Raw genomic sequence first — 24,512 nt, 5'->3', positions numbered from 1 at the left:
TTGGGGGGGGGGGGGGGGGGGGCACTCACACTCTTCCTTTTCTTGAAGGAGTGACCAGTCCTTTCTTTGTCGACGTGCACTGACATGGCTCGCGACCAGTCCATCGTTTGTCACAATATACTGTACATGATATTGACTGTCTGATGTCAGTTCTCAATACAGTATATGCCTTGACCGTGGGCGTTTCTATCCCATTTTTGGGGGATGATCAAGCAACCCTAAAAAATAATTTCAGACCCCCGAAAATTTAAGAGATTTGTATTTTATTTTCAAATAAGAGAGAAGTGTATTAACATACAGTACTTTGTTATAACGTAATATTTTGACAACATAATTATAGCAGCCCCCGGCCCCCACCGCCACACACAAAGTTATGTTCCACCCATGATATACAGACAGCTGTAATGTAAATAGTAAATACCTATGTTTGCTTATGTGGAGAATTTCTTACCAATAGTACTTTATTGTTGCTAAATGTAATTGCAGCTCACCATTTAAGTGTCAGGTAGGTGTTTTTGTCTCGCTAAGAAATGGCCTTACCAACGAGTAAAATGAATAGATGGACTTAGATAAGCAAAGATGGACTTTGGTAACTGGCAAATGACGACTCCCTGAAAAGTGCAAATGAGAACACAAGGAAGCCATCACGTAGCCGTCGCGGGCCGTCTCTGGGCCACGTAGAATCGTTGATGTTGAATGTGTCGGCGCAGCGCCACGTACTTGCAGGCTCGGCTCACAGCGGGCGCGATCAAAGTGCGTGTCAAGACATCTCTGCTCAGAGGCCCTCTGCCAAGACCCTCCGCCGCCAACACGCTGTTCACAAACTCCACGCAGAACGTCAGGCAGTTGTGACTGTCCTCGCAGAAACTGATACACGGAAGTGCCCATACACACACACACACACACACACACACACACACACACACACACACACACACACACACACACATATGCATAATACACATGTATACAGCATGGGACGATGCCGCAGTAGAAGCCTCCCCTCAGAATTAGAAGCTTGATTTAGGACTACAACCTCCACTTTGGACAAGGACCTTCATTTTTATTATTCAAATTCTCTCTTCAAACTAGTTCTTTCTCTATACTATATACTAAAACCTTCACTTGGGACAGTCAGAATTACCTTTAATGGCCAAATATGTACGTGTCAGAAAACACAAGGAATTGCAGGGATGAGTACTGTCTCAAAAGACAAGACCTCTACATGGGACTACAGTACAACCTCCTCTTTTGGATCACACCCTTTCACTTAGGACTCTTCCATTCTCTTGGCATGAGCCCCTTACCTGGGCAATGTAATCAATAAGAAGTGAAGCGGCAGCATCGTGGACCATTTTTAGCAGTAAGATTTTCTTTGGGTGTGTACGTACCTGTGCCAGTTGGGGTCCCACAGGGGTCTACGTGAGAACCGCTCCAGGTACTGGTCCCACTGGGCCAGGAGGTGGAATGTGTCAGGTCTCACGAGTGGGACGATCACGCAAGCGCGCCAGCCGCTCTGGTCTCGGAGTACACCTCTCCCGGTGTAGTTGTACACCACACCTACATGGGCACGCATGTAGAGAAACCAATATCTTCAGTGGCGCCCACTCCATTCTCACACCGATCTTGATTGTGAGCCCACCTGAAGTGTTGGAGATTCCCGTGTGAAGTTCTGATGTGCCATCAAAGCCTCTGAAGGACAACAGCATCATTACCTCCGCCAAATACAGCAAATTTGCCGTTTATCAGCACAGCGGTGTACACTTAGGTCGTTCTAAGAAAAGTTCTAAATAATGAATGTCAATTATTGGTGCATTTTTGTTTTTGGCGGTCTGGCCCATGTGTCGCGTATGAGGGCGTGCGCGTACCCATCAGCGTTGCGATCGGCTGGCGCTACAAGGAGGCAGCACGTGGTCTTGTGTCCATCGCCAAGCGGGTCGGGGATACTGACCGGGGCCTCCCGCAGGCGTCTTCCCACCAGATGTTCACCACAAGCTGGACAAGCGGGTGGCATGGAGAAGCAGAAGATGTTGTTGAGGCAATCGTGCCGCAGACAGATCACGCCTGGTTTCTCCATGGACAGAGGCAGGCACGGGCGCCTTGTCGTCGTTTTTGTCGGACCTGAGTGTCATGTGACTACCGGATTATCAGGTTGCATGGAAAGAATGGTTGACTGACAGCTGTTCAGTTTCACGCTGGTTTGCAGGCCCGAATGATTGATACATGATGTCAGAGACGTGTCCTATTTTTATTGTGCATCACACAACTGACTGATGACATCACTTCCTGGTCATTTGGATGGACAATGTGTGTGTGTGTGTGTGCGCTCATGTCTCAGAATGTATGAGAAAATGTGTGTATGTGATGCCACAGACCGCTTCCAGGTGTGTTGTCACATTTCATGTGTCAGGTGTCTGAAAGTGGCAACCGAGTGACGCGCACTCAAGCGTCAAATTACCACAGCGGTGTGTTTTGAGTCGCCCATGGCAACACACTTGCAGAGCGCGCTGAGTTCAGGGACCCCGGGAGAAGCAAGCTTTTTGTAGGCTCAAGCCATCCAGTATCCGTGACGACAGACGTGACGAAATACCGCCAGATACTTGGTGGCCGCCTCCACCCGGGGGAGGACGAGGTGGGAAGTGAAATGCTCCCTAGTGATTGGCTGTCTGCCCTGTGACATCATCAGCTGGTTGATGAAGCCCAGAGCGAAACCATAGCAACAGGAGCCAAACTCCCTCTGCTCCTCAAACCTGCACACACACACACACACACGTGGACGGACGGACAGACCGACAGTCAGATGTCAGTCATGTGAGCAGAAAGATTGGCACAGGGTGAGAGAACGGGAGCGCAAACCTGTCCGCGGTCCACATGTCCATAGCGGCAAAGTGGTCCAGTTGCGTGTCCCAGTTGGGGATGCAGTTTCCGGGGGAGACCAGATGTACGACAATGCTCTGTTCCCAGCCGTTCTGGTCACGCTGAACACCTGACTCTGTGTAACTCAACACCACACCTGCAGCCACACAAAATCAACGACAACAAGCTCTGAAGTGAAGTGACTAACTAAACTCACGTTCGAAGCTAACACTGGAAGCCAATATCTCAATAGCGTGCACTGAGCGCCCTCAAAATCCTTCACTGCTGGCCGTAGCGAGATCAAAAGCATTGACGTATGTTTTCCTACGTGTGATTCCATGGTCTTATCTGGTTTAAACTGGTCAAAGTGTGCAAAGAGAAAAAGTGCAGCGTGTCAAAAATGATTGATAATATTAATATTGTAGTGAAGAGATTTGGATTTAAAAGCTCTAATGGAAGATAAAGAGTTCAGCTGTTGTGGACTCCAGGGACTGTTCAGGCTATTGGGAGACAATGTCGCCACAGGTAGGCCATTGAGGGCCGGGCAGCCCACCAAATTGCTTGTGATCAGGATTGTTATCAAGCTCCTGCATAGCTTGCAGATGAACTGATCATTATAGTCAGGTGTTGAAGGAGGGGAAACATCTAAAACATGCACGATACCGGCCCTCTAGGAGATGCTGGACTTTGACAATGGTGCTGTGTTCCTAGTAAGAATGTATTGTATATTCGATTTTCAGTGTCATTGCAGTGTCGTGATTTTTAATTTTGAAAATCTGATCACCCTAGCCAAGGCCCACCTCTGAAAGGCACTGCTCGCCAGCCATTCCTGATACATTGGAAGTAAAGTTAGAGGCTAATGTTGAAGCCATGATGGTGATGACACTAATATTGAGGCCTAACGTTAGAGGTAACATTGGAAGTAAACTTTGGAAGTTTTAGAGCTTTGAGTTGACTGTCATTGAAAATGACATGTATTAAAATGCACTCATTTACTACGATATATGGTATCATGAACTCCAAGCAATTGTTGTGTGAGTGTGTTACCTTGAGAGTTGGAGATGCCCACATGAAGCTCACAGTCTGTTTCTTCACTGAAGATACACAAGAAATGAAGGTGTGCGGTTGCTATGACAACCATTATATATAGAAAAGCGTTGTTGTTGCTGATGCTTTACCTGAGGCCGTCCAAGCCGTGCCATGACGTAACCAGGAAGCAGCAGCTGGTGCGGTGTCCGTCCACGACGGGCGCGCGGACTCGCACCGGTGCCTCCGCGAGGGAGAAGCTCGGCGCCAGGCCGCACTCTGGGCAACGCAAAAGGCCGGCTGGCGCCGGAGCCGCGTCAGCCACCGTGAACACGGTTCGCCCGCAGTGAGAAAACCGTAGCAGGTCTCCAAGTTCCATGAACACGCCCTCCCCCTAGTCCGTACTCCGGACCCGCTGCTGAACCGGAAGTGGAACAGGTGCCTGGAAAAATGCATCGTCTAATTTTAATTTCTTAATAATAATATTACATACATAATAATAACATTTCCCCATTGCGGGACAAATAAAGTATATCTTAATAATCCTTAATAATAAATTTAATAAATTTCTTTAAATTTACACGCAGAGTAAAAGAGACATTTCCTCATAGAAACACAAATTACATCAGAATATCGGTAAATACAATTTCACGTTTACTGTACATGCTAGTCATACAGAATAGAACACATATGCTCTGTTCTTGAATGAATTCACCACACCGAGGTTTATGACCTCTCTCATATTTGTTGGATTACTTTAGCTTTTTTAAAAACGTGTTTAGTAATTCATTCATTCATTCATTCATTCATAATTCAATAAAAAAAATGATCTCAATAACATAAAATGACAATGATCGTAAAAGAAAGCGCCTTTTATATACATTCAAAAAATGTTTGAATTTGTAATTTTTCCTATAAAATATTCTGTCTAAGAATTAGAATTAAATTTATTTCAATTTATACAATAAAAATGTTAATTCCATTTTGTTCAATTTATTCAAATAATTATTTTGTTCGATAAATACAATGCCTCAACATTTATAAATGTATTGTTACCAAATGTAAGAAAACATTTATAAGCGCCTTTCAAAACACTCAAGGGCACTTTACAATCAAAACAAGAACAATAAAACCACATAAAATTATAAATAATAAAAGGAGATTCATTATATTCAACGTAATTTTACTACAATACAATTATATATTTGTAATTTAACATATAATAAATAATGACCAACACAATAAAAACTTGCATTATTTATTACAATGAATAATGTTTCCAAAACATTCCAAATTGTGATTTGTTCTTTAAAAAAAACAACAAATTTGTTCCCTCAGCACATGTTGACAAACACAAGAGACAAACAGTTTGTACATTAGAGTGTACAAACAAATAATTGGTTTGACTGCTCGTCAAGTAGAAGATACTTTTTTTTTTCAGTTCCGCCCAGAAACCTTTTGAGGCGCCCAAACGTCATTGCTGGCCGGACGTGTTTGTGCCGAACGCCGCTGTCAGTCAAACGGCACGCAAGTGGGTGCTAGCTAGCTAGCGTAACGGAGCTAGCCTTAGCAAACATTTGGAGGTTCCGCGGAGAAGATGAGCACCAAACAGGTCACCTGCCGGTAAATCCGAACAACCGACCGCCTGTCTATTAGTCTGTTGCCTTCCGGTTTGTCTGTCTGCGTCTGCGTGTGTGTGTGTGATTGTCTGTTTTAGCCTCATGCTAATGTTTTTAGCGGTTCCCCTCTCGAGCCTTCTCAGGATACATTGTTCGTACACCCTCAACAAATCCGCGACCTGGCTGTCGGCAAATCCCAGTTTATTCGAATATCGTCCTATTTTTAACATCAAATAATAATCCGCGCAATGTAATGCTAATTCAAAATTTCGAATGTTCACTGACGTCACTACTATGCGCCAAACATCCATCTTCCAAACAGCAATGACCCAACTTGGGTCACACATGTATGCAGTAGACAAAAAATGTGAAGGTGACCGTTACTTTACAATGATAAATAATAGAAAGTCTAAATAGTCATCCAAATAATTAGTTGAGTTTTCTAAGTAAATACAGGTATTCAGTGAACTAAACTACTCGGGTACAAGGTACTGGTAAGTAACTTCTGATTTGCTTTTGAAACAGCAACTAAATGTCAAATTGACAAAGAAATATAGGAGTCACCAAATTCAACACTGTATTATTACATTTACAGCATGAAAACAGTATCTGCCTAGCTACCATAAGTTCATTGTTCAATTTCACTCATTCATTGTCTTTCTTTTAATATTACAACATTAGGAATACCTGTTTCATTTTGATAATTCGGCCTACTACGTTGAATGACAAATCCCTATTTGGAATTTGTGGAAAAAAATTGGCACATTGTGTAAATTGTAAATAAAAGAATCCAATGATCTGAAAGTGCATTTTGCCATCTTCAAGTGGTCTTCAAGAGCCCTGCTTTTTTTTGTTCTTGGTTTTTTTTGGGTCATTTGTTTTGTCACGTGTCCTTAGTATGGACCCGTTGTGGACTGTTCTCAATGTTATGTCTGCGACATTTCGTCGCAGGAGAAAAATCTGTGCTTGATGGTCGCGCCTTTCAGCAGCATGTGTGTACCAGCACTGATTTTGATGGGAGGGAATATCGATGCTAATTTAATGCCGCCTCCTGACAGCCCTGGGCACTTGTGTTTTTTACGCCCGTAATGGGCTGCATTTTTCATAGCCTCATTTTGGTTGAGCGGGGATGTCAGCGCTGCTGGACTTTATTCCTTGGTGCGGCTATATGGACGGCTGGTTGTGCTGTGCTGAGGATGAGGAGAGAGGAGTGTCTGCGCGGAGCAGGGATGTGCATTTAGAACCGAGTGTCTGTGCTTGAAATTGAAGCAGATCTTGGTGGGACAGGAGAATTGAACCGATCTCTCTATTCGTCAATGGACCCTACAGCTTCTTGTAGCAGATGTGTGTGACGTAATGCGATCACGGCGTCTCTGATTCACTGGTGAAACGTGACTTTGATGATCTCTTCTTTCATCTATAACTGCTTCAAACAACACGGCGTATGGAGGAATAGAAGTTACGATTGTTTTCTTGTCCATTTTTTAAATTTGTGTTCTGTTGTATTTTTATTGTTTTACCTTCAATTGCCTGTAAAGCGCTTTGTTACAGCCGCGGCTGTTTTGAAAGATGTATTTTATGTTCAAAATGATGAACGTGATTGTTTGAGTCAATATATGGGCATATTTGATGATGTTTTTGCGCCACAGGTACTTCCTGCACGGCGTGTGCCGGGAGGGCAGCCGCTGCATGTTCTCTCACGACCCGTCCAGCAGCAAGCCTTCCACCATTTGCAAGTTCTACCAGAGAGGAGTGTGCGCCTACGGAGAACGATGCAGGTCACCTCCTCGCAAACCACAACTTTCTCTGAGCATGTTTTTTTAATTAGATGAACATCACCTCAAGGGGGTATCGGATTGTATGAAAACACGGCAACAAGAACACAAAACAAGTGTACTTAAAATGTCGGCTGTATCTAAATTGTTGCGATACCCCCCAAAAAATGCTCAAATGATTTTGTATCTCAGAAAACTTAAGACGAGGCTTAATGTACCATTGTCAAGATTATCTTTTCTGAATGGCGTGTGGATGAGATTTGAACTGACGATGAATTTTGCAGGTACGACCACATCAAACTGTCTTACAGAGGAAGTGGCGGAGCTTCAGAGAATAAGGTGGCTCCAGGAGGCGGAGCTTCAGTCAGACCTGATGCCAGAAAGCCAATGAGAGACGCCCAAGGTCAACAAGGACACACATACACGACCACAAGGCATAGGATGAGAGTCAATTCTGAAAATCTGATAATAAAGTATTGCTGTATTACAGTATTAAAATCACAGCTGTAAAATGCCCTTTTAAAAAAATATTTGGGTCAATTAAAACATGTCCCCCCACCATTGAACACATTCTATTTTATTTTTCAACCAAATCTAGAAGAATTGGTACATTCAAAAGCTGTTCTCTTCAGCTTTAATTCCTCTTAGTAATTAAACAGTGTCCCATCACTGGTGAGCTGACTGGGGGCTACTTTTGTTGTCCTTAGGGCTAGCTAGTCCCTGGTGGTACCAACTGCTCACTCCTCCTCTCTCTGCTCGCAGAGAAGTAAGAAAAAAAAAGCTACTGGCCCCAATTCACAAAAGCTTTGACTCAACTCGGCAATCACCTCATAACTGGTGGCCATGAATATTAGCAGTTATCGAAAAATCTTGACTTTTTCAAACTATGATAACCGTCAATCCGTTAATCGATCCATTCCTGATGACAACATGATGATGAGGATACATGCACATGACAAGATTGAAGGAAAATAAACAATACATGTGTACCTCGTTCATTTGTGTGTGTGTGTACGTCTGCGACTCAGTGGGCCAGCTTGAGAGCGTGTTTGGAGGTGCGGCAGTCAGCCTGGGCTCCGAGGTTCCCGCCGTGTCTCCTCACTCGTATGTGGACGCCATCAGGACGGGCCTGGAAGCCTCGGCGCCAGAACAAGGTGGGATGCCAATGCTGCCGACGCTCCTTGACGCGCCAATGCTATAATTGGGACTACTAACGGATGGGTGTCACTGGTGGGGCGAGCGTAGCTGCTCCCCAGATGGGCGGAGCCTATCAGGACTTTTCCCAGCTTTGTCCGTACGCCGCCGCCGGACGCTGCTTCTACGAGGACAGATGCCCATATCTCCATGGTGACCAGTGTGAGGTGTGCCGGCTGCGTGTGCTGCACCCACATGACGCCGAGCAGCGGCGGGCCCACGAAAAGGTGACGCCGGTCCGGTGATGTGCTGCGGGGGCGGGGTTGTCATGATGTTGATCTGCTCTGCTCGCAGATGTGCTTGCTGGCCTTTGAGAGGGACATGGAGAAAGCCTTTGCTGCGCAGCTGAGCCAAGACAAGGTACTGCGCCGTCTCGTGTGCTTGTAAACGCTCATCTAACGGGCATTTGCGATCTTGGCTTGTCCAATCTGAGTGCGTGTTCGACATCCTCCACTTAAAAGTTAATTTGATGTTCCCTCGAGTCTCCTGACAGGTTAGAAAGTTTTTGGTTGATCCAAAAAGTTTTCATTGGTCAGTCGAGCACTCTTTCAAATAGGTTCCAGATATTTTGCAGTCTAACACACTTTGTCCCAAGGTGGCATCTTGAGCCTGATGATGATTTTATATTTTGTGTCCTCGCCCATATTTTTGTTTGGAGGTGTGTTCCATCTGCATGGAGGTGGTGGTGCAGAAGGCCATCCCCTCAGAGCGCCGCTTCGGGATCTTGTCCGCGTGCCGTCACATCTTCTGCCTGGGCTGCATCCGCCAGTGGAGATGCAAGCGCAACTTCAGCAACAAGATCATCAAGTGAGGCCCGGCTCGCGTCGCCTCGCATCTTGTCACGCGTGTTATGATTTGTCATGTGACATCATGGGCAATGCATGTCTCGTGATGCAAACGGTGATGTGTTTTTGCTACGGGGGCAAGGAAAACCTCCCTCTTGGGGAAAAAAAAAAAAACTAGAGCAGACCTGAGACTCATTGTTGGCTAGAAATTTACCTCGACGGCCCGGTAGTCCAGTGGTTAGCACGTCGGCTTCACAGTGCAGAGGTACCGGGTTCGATTCCAGCTCCGGCCTCCCTGTGTGGAGTTTGCATGTTCTCCCGGGCCTGCGTGGGTTTTCTCCGGGTGCTCCGGTTTCCTCCCACATTCCAAAAACATGTGTGGCAGGCTGATTGAACACTCTAAATTGTCCCTAGGTGTGAGTGTGATTGCGAATGGTTGTTCGTCTCTGTGTGCCCTACGATTGGCTGGCAACCGATTCAGGGTGTCCCCCGCCTACTGCCCGGAGACAGCTGGGATAGGCTCCAGCACCCCCCGCGACCCTAGTGAGGATCAAGCGGTTAGGAAGATGAATGAATGAATGATTGAGTTAAGAGGGAGAGAAAAATAAATGCAGATCCATTAGAAACAGACTCACGAAGCACGTCGAAGTGTGAGGGAAAAAGTTCCCCAACAAGTTCCAAAATTCATGACGATTAAAAAATCATCATGAATTTCACAGGGAGGTTGATTTGTCTCCCGTCAGGTCATGTCCGGAGTGCCGCGTGGTGTCCGAGTTTGTCATCCCGTCAATGTACTGGGTGGAGGAACAAGAGGAGAAGGACAACCTCATTGAACTCTTCAAGTCTGGAGTGAGGTGAGCAGGAGAGAGAGCGTGCAGGCCGGCCGGCCGGCTGGCACGCGCCGTGTTCTGGCTCCTAGTGGTCTCCTTTGTACACGCAGCAAGAAGGCGTGCAAGTACTTCGACCAGGGCCGTGGCTCGTGTCCCTTTGGAGGAAAGTGCTTGTACCTCCACGCCTTCCCGGACGGAAGCCGAGCGGAGCCAGAGAAGCCGCGCAAGCAGCTAAGCTCGGAGGGGAACATTCGGGTCAGCGCCCACTACCGCCGTCGGCATCACGGTCGCTGTCATTCTCATGGCGACCTCACACCTGGTGTACTTTTTCACGGCAGTTTATGAACAGCGTGCGCTTGTGGGACTTCATCGAAGAGCGCGAGCAGAACCCCGGTGGGCGACCGCTGCCGTCACTGGATGACGACATGGCGGAGTTGAGGGAGCTCTTCATGCAGATGTCGGCACCCGGCCACGATGGGCCCGAGCCCGCCCCGGACCACCACCACCACCACCAGCAGCAGCAGCCACAGCAGGAGCAGCATTAGAAGACAAAACCGAGGAAAGACGACAGCGTTGTCAGCTAAACACACACACACACATACACACACACACGTGGCTCCGGCATGCGAGTGGTTAACACTTCCTGCCTGCGGGGTGCCACGTGAATACTTGATCTATTTATAGACGCTAGAAAAGTTTGAGCAGCCTCCAAATGATCTGTGCTCTCTTTTATTCTTGGTGTTTGTCCCCAGCCTAATAAAAAGAGTTCGTGTACCGACACAGGCCACAAGCTTCTTGCTTTCTTCACTTTTTTGCGCCGCTCCTTCCCATTCCTTGCCTTTTTGCTTTCTACACATTGAAATTGTCGATCTTCCTCTTTTTTCCTTTGTACCGTGTTCTCACTGTAATTGGTTACTTGAGGATTAATGGATTGATTGCTGGCTCTTGTGAAAACATGACATGTGTACGCCGTGTGATCCAACGGCAGTCTGTGCGTCACATGTAATACGTTCGTGTTTGCATGCAAAAGAGCATAAAGCCGCTTTCTGGCTAACTTTACATGCGCAATGTAAACATGACCACGACAGTTTGCATAGATAGTTGCGTATATATATGTCGGATGGCGCATTTTAGACAATGTGCGTGTGGGGGGTGAGCACAAAAAATGTGTTAATTTTTTTTGCCATTTGCTTGAATTGGGAAATTTGAACTGTCCCACACATGCATCATGACAGTCAACTGGTGTTGAATGTACTTATTCTTGCGCACAACACACACACACACATTGTAAACACGCAGTGTCCATTGCAGGTAGTGTGGTGAAAAATGGTGGACAAAGCCTCCTCCAACAATTTTGTCCACTTGTGCACTTCTTCTTCCAGCCATGAGCCCATCTGGATTTCTTTTGGCGGATCTCTCGCATCAAGAAGTTGATATGGGAAGCTTTTCCTCAACTGATGCTCCCCGCGTGTTTCCCACCTCGGCGTACACATAATCGAATGATGAAACCCATTGCAGCCAGCGGTCTGTCCGACATTGAGGCACCCTTAAATTGACAAATGATTCTGCCTCATTCTTATTCCGCCAACGCAATATTGAGCAGCAGAGCACCATGTTTTGACGATACGTCTTGCTGGGGGGGGAAAAAACAGTCAGATTTATGTTCAGGGTACAAAGTGCAACGTCGAAAGCAATTGTGCAATCTAAAATATGAACATTTTTCCACGAGAGCGCACATTCATGTCACCGAGTCACAATCTTGACGATTGAGCAAGAAGGTCGTGATCATTCATTCATTCATGCCGATGTTTAAAACAAAACCCAACAAGATGCTACGCATGAAAAGAGGAGACAAAGGAGGAGAACGTATCTTCGTACTTTGTTGGTCTTGACGGCTCCTTTTGTTGAATGTATATGGGGAAGTGTTGAGTTGGTTCAAGGCAAACACTTTATTCCCCTCAAACAACCTGTAGCTGCGTCCGTTGTGTGCAGGGGAAGGGGCCAACAGGTTGGGGGGCCCCGGGCATCCACCTGAGGCTTCCACGCATCCTCCACATTTCCCGATTAAATGAATCCTGGACGATGTTGTATCAAAGCCATGCTGAAGGAGCGTCCAACTGTAATCGATGGGCAGAAAGTTTGTCGAAAATCCATCCCGCAACCCCGTCACCCCTCCCTGTTGACGATATCATTTTTCAGGGGGCATCAAAACCTCTTGCTCGACCTGTTGCCACTTTGATTCTGCAACCGTCCAAATGAGGGGTAGGCATTCCCAACTCAGAGCCAGGGGCTGTCTAGGTAAGTCCAAAGGGTGAGGGTGTGTGTGTGTGTGTGGGGGGGGTCATTGAGTCATGCAGCTCCAGGCAAGCGTTGTTTGACGACTTTACGCACGGTGTGTCAAAAGAGGAAAATTAAAGAGCTGGTGGTGTCTTGAGGGAGACACCGGGGGGGGGGGGGGGGGGGGACTATAAAGACGAAGGAAGAGCGCCACCGAGGAAAACGAATGACAACACGGTTGGGACGCCAACAAGGGGACAATGGCCTTCATCCTCGTCGGTGGTGAGCAACAGCAAACGACTAACAGACGACGATGTGATGTTCATTCCTGTTGCTTTCTCGCTCATTCCTGTTCGTGTCCTTCAGGTGTGACGCTCGCCTTCCTCGTCCTTCACGCGACAGGTGAGCCTCGACGCAAACATCACGACAGTTACTACGATTGCATACGTGGAATCATGGTACTTTTATTTTTATTGCTCCCATCATTTCTATGAATTAATTACTATTGTCTGTGTGCGTCTGATACCGTTGTGTTTAGATTCTGTCGCGGTGCCTGAAACACGAGTGAAAACATTCAGGTGAGGCAAAATAAAACTGGCAATCAATGTCTACACTTGTATATGTATATGTACACACACTTATATATGTATATGTACACACACGGCGGTCGACTGGTTAGCATGTCGCCCTCACAGTGCAGAGGTGCGGGGTTCCTTAGTGTTTTCACTCACATCTGCTGACTTCTATAATAAACTGTGGACCATCAAAGGCCTAGACGGGCTGATAAGTAGCATTTTTTTTAACCATGGTCCGAAACGGGGACAGGATAGGATTTTTTTTCTTCTCTGGGAGTGCAATGGGACAGGCGTGAAAATCCACTCCCGTATCTGTCACGTTGTGCCCGAAGCGATAGAAGGATCGCTTCGTGCCCAACAAAATAAGGAAGAGGATCCCCGAAATAGCAGACACAGAAAGATGTTTGTCAAAGAACAAAAGGAGTCTTTAATACGAAACACAAAATAACCCGACAGGGAGAATAACAAAAAGCGCTGGTCTAAATAGGGACCAGGGATCAAATAAAAGGACAACAGAAAACGCTTGCGGAAAAAGATAGCAAGGAGGGTCAGATTAGACAAAGATTATAATTTCACTCATAAGAGGAACAACGACGCGTAATAACAGCCACAAGGCTAAGAGGCAATGAATCAATGCAAGTAGGAAATTGGGCAAGAGAAATTTTGGCACGGCGTGGAATTCTCCGGCAGTAAGTCAACTGCCGGAGCGCACAAATAAAGCAAGTGTAATTAGTCCCTAATGGGTGACAGGTGTGTAGGATGGCAACAGGGCCTGCCCCCTGCTGGCAAACACTGGACGTGACAGTATCAGCCGATTGTACGCAGAACAATTTAGGTGTGTGTGGTTCCCAAGTTGCGGGGTTGCCCTGATTGACATGCCCCAACAACTTTACAAAGACATCCGGGACAGAGTTTCTGGATTTGCAGACCTGGTGATGGTTCCCGTTTTTAAGAAGTGAGACCAGGGGGGTTGCGTTCCAAGTATAAGGGAATCACACTCGTCAGCATCCTGGTGGTCTCTGGTTGACACGTGAGAATCTGTTGGGAAGTCGAAATCCAGATTCAGGAGCGGCGGGGTGCTTTTTCATCCCAGCTCTGCACCCCCGTAAGGGTCCTCGAGTTTGTTTGGTGGTTCAACCAGTTTACAACCAGTCAACATGTGTTACTGGACCTGGAGGAGGCTGATAAAACGAATACATTTGTGCGTGCACGTGTGGCCTGAAAGCAACAGTGCAAACGCACAAACAAGCTTCAAACCTACTTTGCGGCGTGATGGGCTCTTGAATATTTGCTTCCCATAGATCAAACAACATGCCATTTTCTTCAATTTTATAACGTCTGCGTTGATAAACAACTCGACACAAGCCAAAATAGAAACTATGATTGTCCAGAAAGGTTTCCGCTCCTGATTCCATCCATCCATCCATTTTCCGAACTGCTTTATCCTCAGTAGGGTCGCGGGGGGTGCTGGAGCCTATCCCAGCCGTCTTCGGGCAGTAGGCAGGGGACACCCTGAATCGGTTGCCAGCCAATCGCAGGGCACACAGAGACAAACAACCATCCACGCCCACACTCACACCTAGGGACAATTTAGAGCGTTCAATCAGCCTGCCATGCATGTTTTTAGAATGTGGGAGGAAACCGGAGTACCCGGAGAAAACCCACGCAGGCCCGGGGAGAACATGCAAACTCCACACAGGGAGGCCGGAGCTGGAATTGAACCCGGTACCTCTGCACTGTGAAGTCGACGTGCTAACCACCGGACTACCGGGCCGCCCCCGGTCCTGATTCACTGATTCAAATCAACGAGCCACCACTGACCTTCAGCAGGTTGAGTTTTGTGTTGCTTGAGCGCCGGGTTGGTTTTGGCTTTGTGGCAGGTTTTGCTGTAAGGTTAAGACCACCTGCCTGCGCCTGACTCTCGGGTGACTGCGTGGCCACAGACATCGCACGTGCTGCTAGGGTGCCGGATCGGAGCTTATCAATTAGTCTCATGCAGGATATCAAACAATACCTGGAAGGGGAAAGTCATTTTTGTGTCTGGATGCAATGCATCATGGGATTTCATGATTTCATTGTGAACATGGTAACGTATTGTGGGGGAACTGTGAGCCGAATGCGGGAATAAAACATCCTCACGTGTCACAAGACCCGACATCCGATAGCACAGAAATCCCCCCCCCCCCCCAACTGCGGCGATTTGAGTGTGACACGGTCACTCATTTGCTCTCATGTAATCTATTACCTCGTTGGTAATCAGATTACTTAAACCACTTTAACTTTAATCCCTTCACAGGACGGCAGGAGCAGAAAGTCAGGATGGGGACAGGTGGCCTCCCCTTTTTCCTGCACACCCTCCTCTTACGCATCGGCCGGCAGGTTGACCCATGCCAGGGAGGGAGGAGGAAGACGAGGAACAAAACTTCTGGCTGCTAGAAAGTGGGCGAGCCAGAAAGAGAGAGGGGCGCGAGAGTGAGAGAGGGGGAGTGAGCCCGTCACCGCGATCATGGGAGCGTCTCACGGGAAAAAGGTCTGTCACTTCTTCTCTGTAGCTTAGCTTGAGCTTAGCTCTCACATTCAAATACAACAAAATGTCCATCGGACTGAACCATTCGCTTCTCGATTCATCGTGTCTTGATTGATTGATTGATTTCCGTGATGTGAGACAAACATCTTGAAGTTTGTCGACGTTAGCCGTTGCCAAAGTTTGATTGGATTTCACTATAAGTGGCCGTAACATTCTGCAGAATTTCAACACTACACTGGAAGATCGGAAAAAAGAAAATTGCATTTACAATAAAGATTCCTTTGTAATGGATTGCAAAAAGAAAAAAATGTACTTAATATTAGTTTTGAGGGGGAAAAAAGCTTTGTAAAGATGACCTGTATTGAACTTCAAAGTGAAATACAACTGAATTGTACTGTACTGAATTCTCCTTTAAAAGTGGAAGCCGCTGTCACGTTCTGCTCAATTTAATGCAGTGATTCTTTTCCGTAACACTAGAGGGAGCCCACGAACAACACTTGACAAAATGTTGTTTCGAACCAGATGTTCATGAAGATGTTTTGTCTCGTTTGTTTGTCACGTTTGTCTCGATGTTCATCTAGATGTTTGTCTCGATGTTCATCTAGATGTCTGTCTCAACGTTTTTCTTGATGTTCATTTGGAAGTTTGTCTTGTTGTTTGCCTTCCCCGGTGTTTTTGCTACTGTGCATGAGCCATGGATGTTTTTTTGAGCAGAATGTTTGAACTTTGAGTGAGTCACGAGATGTTTGACTTTTGGGGAGCGGCACACCTGTTATCACGACACGGGTGTGTCGGGGCGCCGCGTTTGTCACGGTGGCTGGCACGCGGTCCAGTTGTCCCGCTCGGGCAGATGGTTGATTTATTTTTAGCCCGACCCCCCCCCCAGTCAAATGGGGAAGCAGGTCCCCCTGCCTTCACGGTCTGATGGAAGTAAAGATGACCAGGCGGATGTGTCCGATGATGGCATTTGATTGACAGCTTTGATGTGGACCGGCTCCATTCGAGATGCGAGTTTGTGATTTTGTTGCACATTTAATGTGCACATTACAGCAGGGCAATAGTTGGCAGTCTGCTTATCAAGGTGCTTATGTCGCCTTCTTGTCATCTGTCCGTCATCGGCACGGAGTTGTACCATGATTTTCAATCACGGCGTACATGCGTGATGGACATGGCTCCTGGCCTCCAAATGGGACATGAAATAAGGTACTGGGAATACGATGCTAATGCTAGGTGCTTTAGCATAAAATAATAACGCTATTTGTCGAACAGAACAGTACTAATGCTACTTTCGTAAGATTGGAATAAAGTACATGCTTTCAACCGATGACAACGCAAACAAAGTTGCGCTGACGTTTATTGGCGGTCAACTTCTGTTGGTGACACACAGCGTCATTTCGTAAGCGCGCACCGAACTCGAACACACACACACACACACACACACGGATGGATACATAAACATGCACAGGGCAAGGGGAAGAACCAGCTTGAGTGACAAACAAAGTAGATTAAAGACTAATTAAGTCCTTCGCAGAAAATCCTCCAGCTAAAAATACAAAACCACTCACTAGGGACTTGCGCGCGCGCACAAACACACACACACACACACGTTTTGATATTGATCAGTATTGATTTTGTGAAGTGTTTGGCGGTGAGGTTTTGGAAACTAAAGGCAAGTATGTTTTTTTTTGCTTCAGTAATTGTGGTATTGATCCCCAAATCTGTGAATTGAATCTGTGCCGCACATATTTTTTTTTTTGGGGGGGGGGCGCAATTTGTACATCATTGCTCACTTATCAAACACCGGCTTGATAATTACATGATACCGGTCCCATGCATCCATTTTCAACAAGGCCTATCAGGAAGAGGGTCGCACGAATTACTCTATCCTATCTCAGCTGACTTTGGGCACATGGCGGAATAACCCCTGAACTGGTCGCCAGTCAATCACAGGGCAAATATAGAGACGAACGAGCACTTACACTTATATTGACACCATCACCGAGTGGGAACCGATCCGACGTTGTCCACACACAAGTTGCTGCATGGAGAAAATTATTTCTTTCATTTCCTAATGAATACATCACATATTGCATGTTATTCCAAATCGAGTGCAACTTTAATATACAGTATGTATACGGTTTGTCAATATCAGTGGCGTGCAGAGGCTATCTGTGTGTTGATGGACCTGGAAATATTTCAGGGGCATCCTCAGTTGGGGAAAGTTACGTCCGAACCTTGCCTGCACAAAGTGGTGGGGGGGTGAAGGGCGTCCAGGAATTTAAGCGTTGTTCAAGAGGGCTCAGTGAGACAGTGGGGGCCTTGTTGTTGTCGCTTTGAGTTTGCCTGATGAAGCGTCTCCCAGCAACCAACAGAACCACTCAGACAAACACGCACACGTTTCCCCCCACAAACGCAGAACCCCCAACACACTATGTGTGTGTGTGTGTGTGAGAGAGTTTTTGTGTACTTGTGTGTCTACACGCTTTGTGAACATGCATGTGTGCTTCTGTGGAAAAAGAGGAAAAGCTGAAGGCTGATAAGAATGGAAAAAAAAAGAGAGGGACAAAGAGACAGCACGGATGTTCGCCTCACATTTGAGAGGTCGTAGATTGGAATCTGGAAATCCCGGCTGTGGCCTTCCTGTGAGAGGTTTACGGGTACTTTGTTTCCTTCTTCATAGCCGAATATAAGTGCTAAGTTGACTGAACACTTGAAATTGGCGGTGGTTGCCAATGTGAGGTTGAATTGGTTGTTTGTCTACTTGTACCCTGTGATTGGCTGGCGACCAGTTCGAGGCATCCTCTGCCTCACCTCAGCTGAGACTCTGAGAGACAGCCGGGGTAGTCTGCAGTACCTCCTCGAGCCGTCAGGAGGTTCGCAGTTTGGAGAATGAATGGATGTATGATTGACAGCTCGGCGTTGACTGACAAGACGGTGCTGTTGTGTGTTTGTCCTGCAGAGGGCTTACAACATCGCTCAGCAGCCGAGAGACGTCGAGGCAAGCGGGACACGTGCAGGTCAGCCAACGCCGACAGCCCCCCTAGAAACTGGCGGAGCTGGGAAGGGGGGAAGGATATGGAATATTTAATGAATGTTTGTCAGCGTTTCCTAATTTAGGGGTTTTTGTTTTTTAAAAAATGTTTTGCAGAACCCCTGAGATATCCTTGTCCCCCACCTCCCCTCAAGAAAAAAAAATCTCAGCTCTGCCAGTGCCCCTAGACCACTCTTGTGTGTGTGTGTGTGTGTGTGTGTGTGTGTGTGTGTTGCATGACTATATGTCAGCGAGCTTGCGATCCAAACTTTTATTTTGATGCTTTCACTGGACAGGAAGTAGACGACAACCCTGCTTACACCACCCGCGTAACCTTTGACGAGGTAGCGTAGCATTAGCCTCAGGCAACATGATGATGTCACGTGACTCCGGTCTGACTTCTGGAAACAGCCGCCCCTACTTAAGAGCATTGATGAAACTCCACGCGCATACTCCACTGTCAATTTGAGAATGTGGAGAAGAAAGAAAGAAAAAAAGAAGGAAAGGAGGGGGGAAGGACTTAGCCAGGATCATGTGACCCGACTCGCACTTCACACTCGCTTGCCTCCTAACTGAGGAGGAAAAGGGCTCATTCTGAGACGGCATGAAGACATGGAGCGATGGACCCAAGACACGACTGACGAATGGATGGATGATAACATTTCCTCCACGGTGGGATTGTTTCATTCTGGTAAGACAGGAAATCAAATGGAGTGGATGCTACGACAGCAGCAACACTGGAACAACTGAAGTGGACATGACTTCAAAAATTAAACATAAGGATAATAATAATAATTGTGTAACAGTTGAGTAATTAAGGTGTACATTCATTCATTCATTCATAAAATTATCAATCCAGCTACTCCGGTGCCTTGAGATCTAAGTTTTCCCGTCACTTTTTAGCCTCGTGACACGAGCCAAAATCGAGTGTGCTTCACCGCTAGGTGGCGCCAGCAAACGACGCCATTAATTCTCGTCGCTTTCCGAACAGTGGAAGAGAAATATTAGTGAGTGGCGCTAACGTACCAATAAACTGGTTTGACACCTGCCAATACCACAGAAGAAGAAAATATTTTAATGGATTACTAGATTGGTAGAGTAGTGTTTTGTATTTTCCCTGTTTTTAGGTGGTGTGGAGAGCGAATGCGTTTTTTTTTTTTTTTTTTAGAGCAATACGGCTGAAGCGTCATGAAGCATTGAGGGCTTTCCTTCAAATTGTCATTTGAAGCTTTGGTACGTGTGTAGAAGTCACTTTAGGAACATCTGGTAGATGAAATAAGTCAAAGGAACCTGTCAGTAAAATTTCAAAAGTTCAGTCACGCTTAAATTTCAGGCGCAAAAAAACATTTTTCCCATTAGTTTGGCGGTTATTACATAAGTTTCCACCAAAACAACCCGCAAAATCAATGGCATCCATTGAAGCAATCCGCGCTGTGACGTATGACATTTCCACCATCATTAGTCATGTAATATACAAAACAATAAAAGCTCCCAGGAAGTCTGAAACAAGCTTTGACGTATCAGTTTCATTTGACCATCACGTGTGTTTTTATACAAGACACGACAAGATAGTTAACTGTAATATTTCTCGTGGAAAAAACAGGCAAAAATAATTTGGGGTGTTGGAACGGATCAATTGCATTTCTATTCATTTGAATGAGGAAAAATGATTTGGGACAAACCTCAGTGTCTAAACACACACACACACACACACACACACACACACGCACACACACGGTCATGTTTCTCTTGTGCTTCCATTTTTGGGAATGATGAATGTGGCTGCAGACGGTGTCTCCTTTCATAAAAGAAAGACACCCGCGCTTGTGTGTACGCGCACATGTGTGAGGAAACAGGATCCGAATGTAGCCAAAGACGATGGAAGACACGGCTCACATGACCTCTAATCGACTGCTTTGTCTCCACAACGCTCTCAGCTGCTGCTCCGTGCGCCCCCTGCAGGCGCGGCAGCAAAAAGCAAACCACGGGAAGGCACACGGGAGGCGGAGCCTATCACGACCTCCCTTCTCATGCAATGGACTATTCCACTGGACTACAGTATTCCTCTTTGTTGTGCAGCTTCGGCGTACGGCGAGTTGCAGCCTCATCAGAGAAGAACGGCGCCCACCGTTTCCTGCTATGTGCCGCCGCCACCTGACTACTTGACGGACATCCACGACCCCCATCACAATGACCTCATCAAGCCCAGGAAGCTCCTCAATCCCGTCAAAAGTTCCCAAAGTCACCAAGAGCTCCACAGAGAACTGATGACCAGCTGTAAACGGTAATGAAAATATGCTTTTCATCCATCCATCTGTACATCCTCCCGCTGTTGCATCCATTTCTCCATGCGTATGTCCGCACCTCAGCTTTTATAGCAAACGCTGGGGACACACAAGGATTTGTCAAATCTTAAAAGCCCCCACACATAAAGATAAAGAAACTGGCCATTTAACAGTTTGATTGCATTTTGTGTGGAGCGCTCAGATAATATTAAGATTAAGAAAACCTTTATTAGTCTCGCAATGGAGAAATTCCAGATTCACAGCAGCAAAGTTATGAAAGGAAGAAGTAGAACAACAAAAAAATAGGAGCTGCTGGAAAGGCAGCCACTCTCGTATTATAAGATAATATAAATATTAAACGTGTTCATTATTTAAAATTGTTGGGCCCCTCTGCTTTTCTTCCCTATTAATGCGACAAATCCACTCTTAACACATTTCACATCATATCATCTTATAAGACCTAAGACTGTCTGGCATTTTTTTAACTGCGCAAACAGTCCACAAGAAGCAGCAAAACAACAGTGAGTCACATAGAGCAACATATACAGTGTTGTACTCCATGTATATGGATTTTTTTTTATGAATGTTTGAAAAAAATCCGCGATGCACTGAAGCCGCGATAAACGAACTGCGAAATAGCGAGGGATCACTGTATCTTTAGGATGCTGCCCTCTGCTGGAGGAAATGTATATTACACTATCTGTAATTGTTCGTGTATCATTTGTTATTGTTTATGGGTATATTTGTGTGTGTGTGCGTGCGCGTGCGTGTGTGCATAGAAGCGGCGGGGGCGTCCGTGTGGAAAGTAACAAGCCGGAGCTTGAGCGTGTACTGGAGTGTCGGCGGCGTGATCAGCTGATTAAGGAAAGGAAAAAGCAAGAGGAAGCACGGAGGAAGATTTCGCCGCTGGAAGCCGAACTCAGGAAGAGGCACCAAGCGCTCGAAGAGGTAAGCAGAAAATAAGAAAAGAAAACAAACACACCCACATAAACTTGCTGGGTATTCCAGCGTGTCTTGGGTCATCTGCGGGGTTTCCTACCGGTGGGACCGCCTGACGCTTGAGCGAGTTTATCTGGTTCCTCTCAAATTGTTTTATGAAGAGAAATTCCATTCAGGAGGTGCATGGGTCTTACATGTCATAGCTCATCACGTTTCGTGGGACGTTGTCAAGCGTTTTGGTGCCGCCTAGCGGTGGGGATTTGAAGCGCACTTGTCTCAAAGTTGGTTCCGGTCTCAAGAAGAAAAAATGGTCACGTGACGTCTTGTTTCTGGAAACACGTGCAAGCATGCCACTTGCATCTCAAGGGACCGCTCTCTTCACTTTATAGCAAATTGTACCTCTTCCTTTGTCGGGCTCACTTTTGACCAACTGCAAAGTGACATTTCTCAATTGCCTCTGTATTTATACGATTGAATACCTTGAAATTGATTTTCAGTCTAGATTGAACATTTGCAAAAAGAAATCACTTCCTTGTGCTATTCTTAGTTTGCAAAAGAGGCGTGTAATAGTTTACTGCACTTCAAGGGAGCAAATTAATATGAAATGCGATGATGCCCGCTGACCATGAATAACAACTTCACAACAGGAACAAGAAGACACACAGACAGCCCTCTTAAGGTGCTACTGATATCAAAATGCCATTTTTGAGCTTGTTATCCAATCTGTGGGTTGTTCCAGCAAATGAATTGGAAGGGTTGAAAACGATGACTCAACGTACGAATGAAAAGAAATCCCATTAGTCAATAAACTTTATCCAGTAAAAGAAAGGGAAAAAAATCCATTGAGACCTGAGGGTGAAAGTTAACTTTCAACGACAACGCGGTTCACAGCTTGACGTCGATGCTGCTTCGCGTTGTTCCAGATGGAGCTGGAGCAGCAAAAGGACGAGCGGGACAAGCTGGCTGCTCCGGAGTTTGTCAAAGTCAAAGAGAACCTGAGGAGGACGTCGTATACTGGCAAAGAGGAGAAGCAAGTCTAACGTCAGGTCCCTCACGTGCACGTACAATCGCATTCATGCACGCCAGCACAAATGCACGCACGGTTTGGAGACACCTTGACAAAGACCAAATGAGGACAAGAGACGACGCACTCTTGTCGCTCCTGCCTTCCGATGTTGTTGAAGGACACGTCGCGTGAGAAATCATGCCCAGGAGCAGCACGGTCACACGGTGACGAACGTTGTCGAGGGCGGGGTGGAGAGGTTTGGAAGTGGCACTCCGCTGAAGGACTTGCAGAATGACAAGAAGATATTGCTCTGTTATGGAGGACTCGTTATCACCAGGCCTTGCCTGAGGCTATTCCAGCTGACCCTGGACTGGTCACCATTCATGATGTTTGCCCATTCAGTGGCAGGGCATATATATTGGCAACCGATGCACTGGTCATTGTCAGGGCGACTGAAGCCCAACAATGGTCAATCCATTCAATTCACACGTTGACAGTTTTGAGACTTATGAGACATTCATTCATGTTGTAATGTGAATAATTTAGTTTATTTTTAAACAACCACAATGACAAAACTACTAGATTTGAATGACCTCACCACTCTTTGATCCAAATTGTGTTGATTCGATATCATTATATGTTTCAATGAAATAAAGATCATGTCATGATTTCGAGTATTGTTGAATTATGCTGTCATCGTGATGACATCGTATGCTTGCTTCATCTTCATCTGAAAAGCCTCCTTTGTTGTTGATGTTATTTTTAATAAATAAATGTCTACAGATCACAATCATGTCTGATGATTAAAAGACTAATCCCACCATTGTCAAGCTTCATTTCTATGCTCATATCTTTGAAACATTCTCTATATATTTCTAATATAGGTATATTCAGTACATATACTATATACATACATATATTTATTTTATATTTATACATATTGGTTCAGGGCCTACTGCCCGAAGACAGCTCTGGCATGCCTGCGGCTCTCGTGAGGATAAATGGATTAGAAAGTGGATGGATAGATGGGTGGCATGTGTAATTTATACATATTTATTAGTGCTGTCAAGTGGTAAATCTTTTAAATTAATCAACCACACAACTTTGTTATTAATTACTATTATTTCAGTTTCAAGGGACCATTGATTGGGCTGAACATTGGCACTTATGTCCAGTAATAGCTTTGTATGTAAAACTGATGTCAGCACTAAACACTCTAAAGTGATTTCATGGGGGTTTTTTCATGACTAAATTTAAGATATCCTTTATTTGTCCCACACTGGGGAAATTTACAATTCCATTCATTGTGATATTCAGCACATCTTAAAAACAAACAGCCTATCCAGGATGACTCGGGGCAAAAGGGAGACTACACCCTCGCCAGTAAATCGCACTGCACAGTAAAAAAAAAAAAAATTTAAATATGTGTAACACACATAAACCATCCAACCATTTTCCTAACCGCTTGATCCTCACTTGGGTCGCGGGGGGATTGTATTGTGAAGTCAACGTGCTAACCACTAGACTACCGGGCCGCCCCAACACACATAAACCATTTTAAAAGAATATTTAGAACAGATTTAAATTTCTGAACGTCCCATTCCTAAATTCATTGGCAGCTCTAATGTATTTTTTTTTCGAAATCTTTACATCGACATTTTTTACATTATCGTCGCGCTGATTCTCATGTTTAAAGGGGACTGGAATTTGAATTCCACGGCCGCTAGATATCACTATTTGACAATATTCTTTCGCAGTCCCTCTAATAGTCAAGAGCTGAAATGAAC

At 45.8% G+C, this 24,512-nt stretch overlaps 5 protein-coding genes across 9 annotated transcripts in view; 2 read left to right on the top strand and 3 right to left on the bottom strand.

Moving 5' to 3' along the window:
• tsen2 (TSEN2 tRNA splicing endonuclease subunit) overlaps positions 1-24,512 on the bottom strand; it is a 122,338-nt gene that overhangs the window by 4,518 nt on the left and 93,308 nt on the right. The gene's annotated exons all lie outside the window — the stretch shown is intronic.
• Positions 222-2,095, bottom strand: mkrn2os.2 (MKRN2 opposite strand, tandem duplicate 2). Its single transcript, XM_052076138.1, has 4 exons — positions 1,869-2,095; positions 1,643-1,692; positions 1,392-1,560; positions 222-867 (listed from the first exon to the last, which is right to left on the bottom strand). The coding sequence occupies exons 1-4, from the start codon at positions 2,075-2,077 to the stop codon at positions 645-647; spliced, it is 651 nt and encodes a 216-aa protein (XP_051932098.1). The 5' UTR covers positions 2,078-2,095; the 3' UTR covers positions 222-644.
• Positions 2,230-4,318, bottom strand: mkrn2os.1 (MKRN2 opposite strand, tandem duplicate 1). The gene is made up of 4 exons (XM_052076139.1): positions 4,035-4,318; positions 3,904-3,950; positions 2,857-3,013; positions 2,230-2,750 (listed from the first exon to the last, which is right to left on the bottom strand). The coding sequence occupies exons 1-4, from the start codon at positions 4,259-4,261 to the stop codon at positions 2,549-2,551; spliced, it is 633 nt and encodes a 210-aa protein (XP_051932099.1). The 5' UTR covers positions 4,262-4,318; the 3' UTR covers positions 2,230-2,548.
• Positions 5,337-10,865, top strand: mkrn2 (makorin, ring finger protein, 2). The gene is made up of 10 exons (XM_052076109.1): positions 5,337-5,505; positions 7,151-7,279; positions 7,561-7,679; positions 8,305-8,430; positions 8,522-8,697; positions 8,765-8,830; positions 9,129-9,277; positions 9,999-10,109; positions 10,196-10,340; positions 10,424-10,865. Exons 1-10 carry the CDS (start codon positions 5,480-5,482, stop codon positions 10,628-10,630), a joined length of 1,254 nt encoding a protein of 417 aa, XP_051932069.1. The 5' UTR covers positions 5,337-5,479; the 3' UTR covers positions 10,631-10,865.
• On the top strand, positions 15,291-23,545 carry LOC127607640 (protein FAM107B-like). 5 transcript variants are annotated; one of them, XM_052076144.1, is made up of 5 exons: positions 15,291-15,467; positions 18,424-18,481; positions 20,575-20,779; positions 21,563-21,728; positions 22,643-23,545. In XM_052076144.1, the coding sequence occupies exons 1-5, from the start codon at positions 15,444-15,446 to the stop codon at positions 22,757-22,759; spliced, it is 570 nt and encodes a 189-aa protein (XP_051932104.1). In that variant the 5' UTR covers positions 15,291-15,443; the 3' UTR covers positions 22,760-23,545. The 5 variants fall into 5 exon arrangements, with proteins under 5 accessions (XP_051932104.1, XP_051932102.1, XP_051932101.1 ...); XM_052076142.1 differs by having other exon boundaries at positions 15,295-15,467; positions 21,560-21,728; XM_052076141.1 differs by lacking the exon at positions 15,291-15,467 and adding an exon at positions 17,885-18,121.

Source organism: Hippocampus zosterae, chromosome 9, assembly GCF_025434085.1.
Source record: "Hippocampus zosterae strain Florida chromosome 9, ASM2543408v3, whole genome shotgun sequence".
NCBI classification, from domain to species: Eukaryota; Metazoa; Chordata; class Actinopteri; order Syngnathiformes; family Syngnathidae; genus Hippocampus; species Hippocampus zosterae.
Note: the sequence above shows the minus strand (reverse complement) of the source record. Positions and strands in the feature narration are given on the sequence as shown.

What these genes read in the sequence shown, in the direction of transcription:
- LOC127607640 (XM_052076140.1), top strand. Translation starts at nt 18,044, where the DNA reads ATGTTCGCCTCACATTTGAGAGGTCGTAGATTGGAATCTGGAAATCCC. An exon ending in TTCCTGTGAGAGGTTTACGG is followed by an intron (nt 18,122 to 18,423) that starts GTACTTTGTTTC and finishes TTTGTCCTGCAG; the next exon opens with AGGGCTTACAACATCGCTCA. An exon ending in GGCACCAAGCGCTCGAAGAG is followed by an intron (nt 21,729 to 22,642) that starts GTAAGCAGAAAA and finishes GCGTTGTTCCAG; the next exon opens with ATGGAGCTGGAGCAGCAAAA.
- mkrn2os.2 (XM_052076138.1), bottom strand. Translation starts at nt 2,077, where the DNA reads ATGGAGAAACCAGGCGTGATCTGTCTGCGGCACGATTGCCTCAACAAC. An exon ending in GGGAATCTCCAACACTTCAG is followed by an intron (nt 1,561 to 1,642) that starts GTGGGCTCACAA and finishes GTGCCCATGTAG; the next exon opens with GTGTGGTGTACAACTACACC. An exon ending in TGGGACCCCAACTGGCACAG is followed by an intron (nt 868 to 1,391) that starts GTACGTACACAC and finishes TCCGTGTATCAG; the next exon opens with TTTCTGCGAGGACAGTCACA.
- mkrn2 (XM_052076109.1), top strand. Translation starts at nt 5,480, where the DNA reads ATGAGCACCAAACAGGTCACCTGCCG. An exon ending in AGCCTCGGCGCCAGAACAAG is followed by an intron (nt 8,431 to 8,521) that starts GTGGGATGCCAA and finishes GGGCGAGCGTAG; the next exon opens with CTGCTCCCCAGATGGGCGGA. An exon ending in AGCGGCGGGCCCACGAAAAG is followed by an intron (nt 8,698 to 8,764) that starts GTGACGCCGGTC and finishes CTCTGCTCGCAG; the next exon opens with ATGTGCTTGCTGGCCTTTGA.
- mkrn2os.1 (XM_052076139.1), bottom strand. Translation starts at nt 4,261, where the DNA reads ATGGAACTTGGAGACCTGCTACGGTTTTCTCACTGCGGGCGAACCGTG. An exon ending in CACGGCTTGGACGGCCTCAG is followed by an intron (nt 3,951 to 4,034) that starts GTAAAGCATCAG and finishes GTGTATCTTCAG; the next exon opens with TGAAGAAACAGACTGTGAGC. An exon ending in GACATGTGGACCGCGGACAG is followed by an intron (nt 2,751 to 2,856) that starts GTTTGCGCTCCC and finishes GTGTGTGTGCAG; the next exon opens with GTTTGAGGAGCAGAGGGAGT.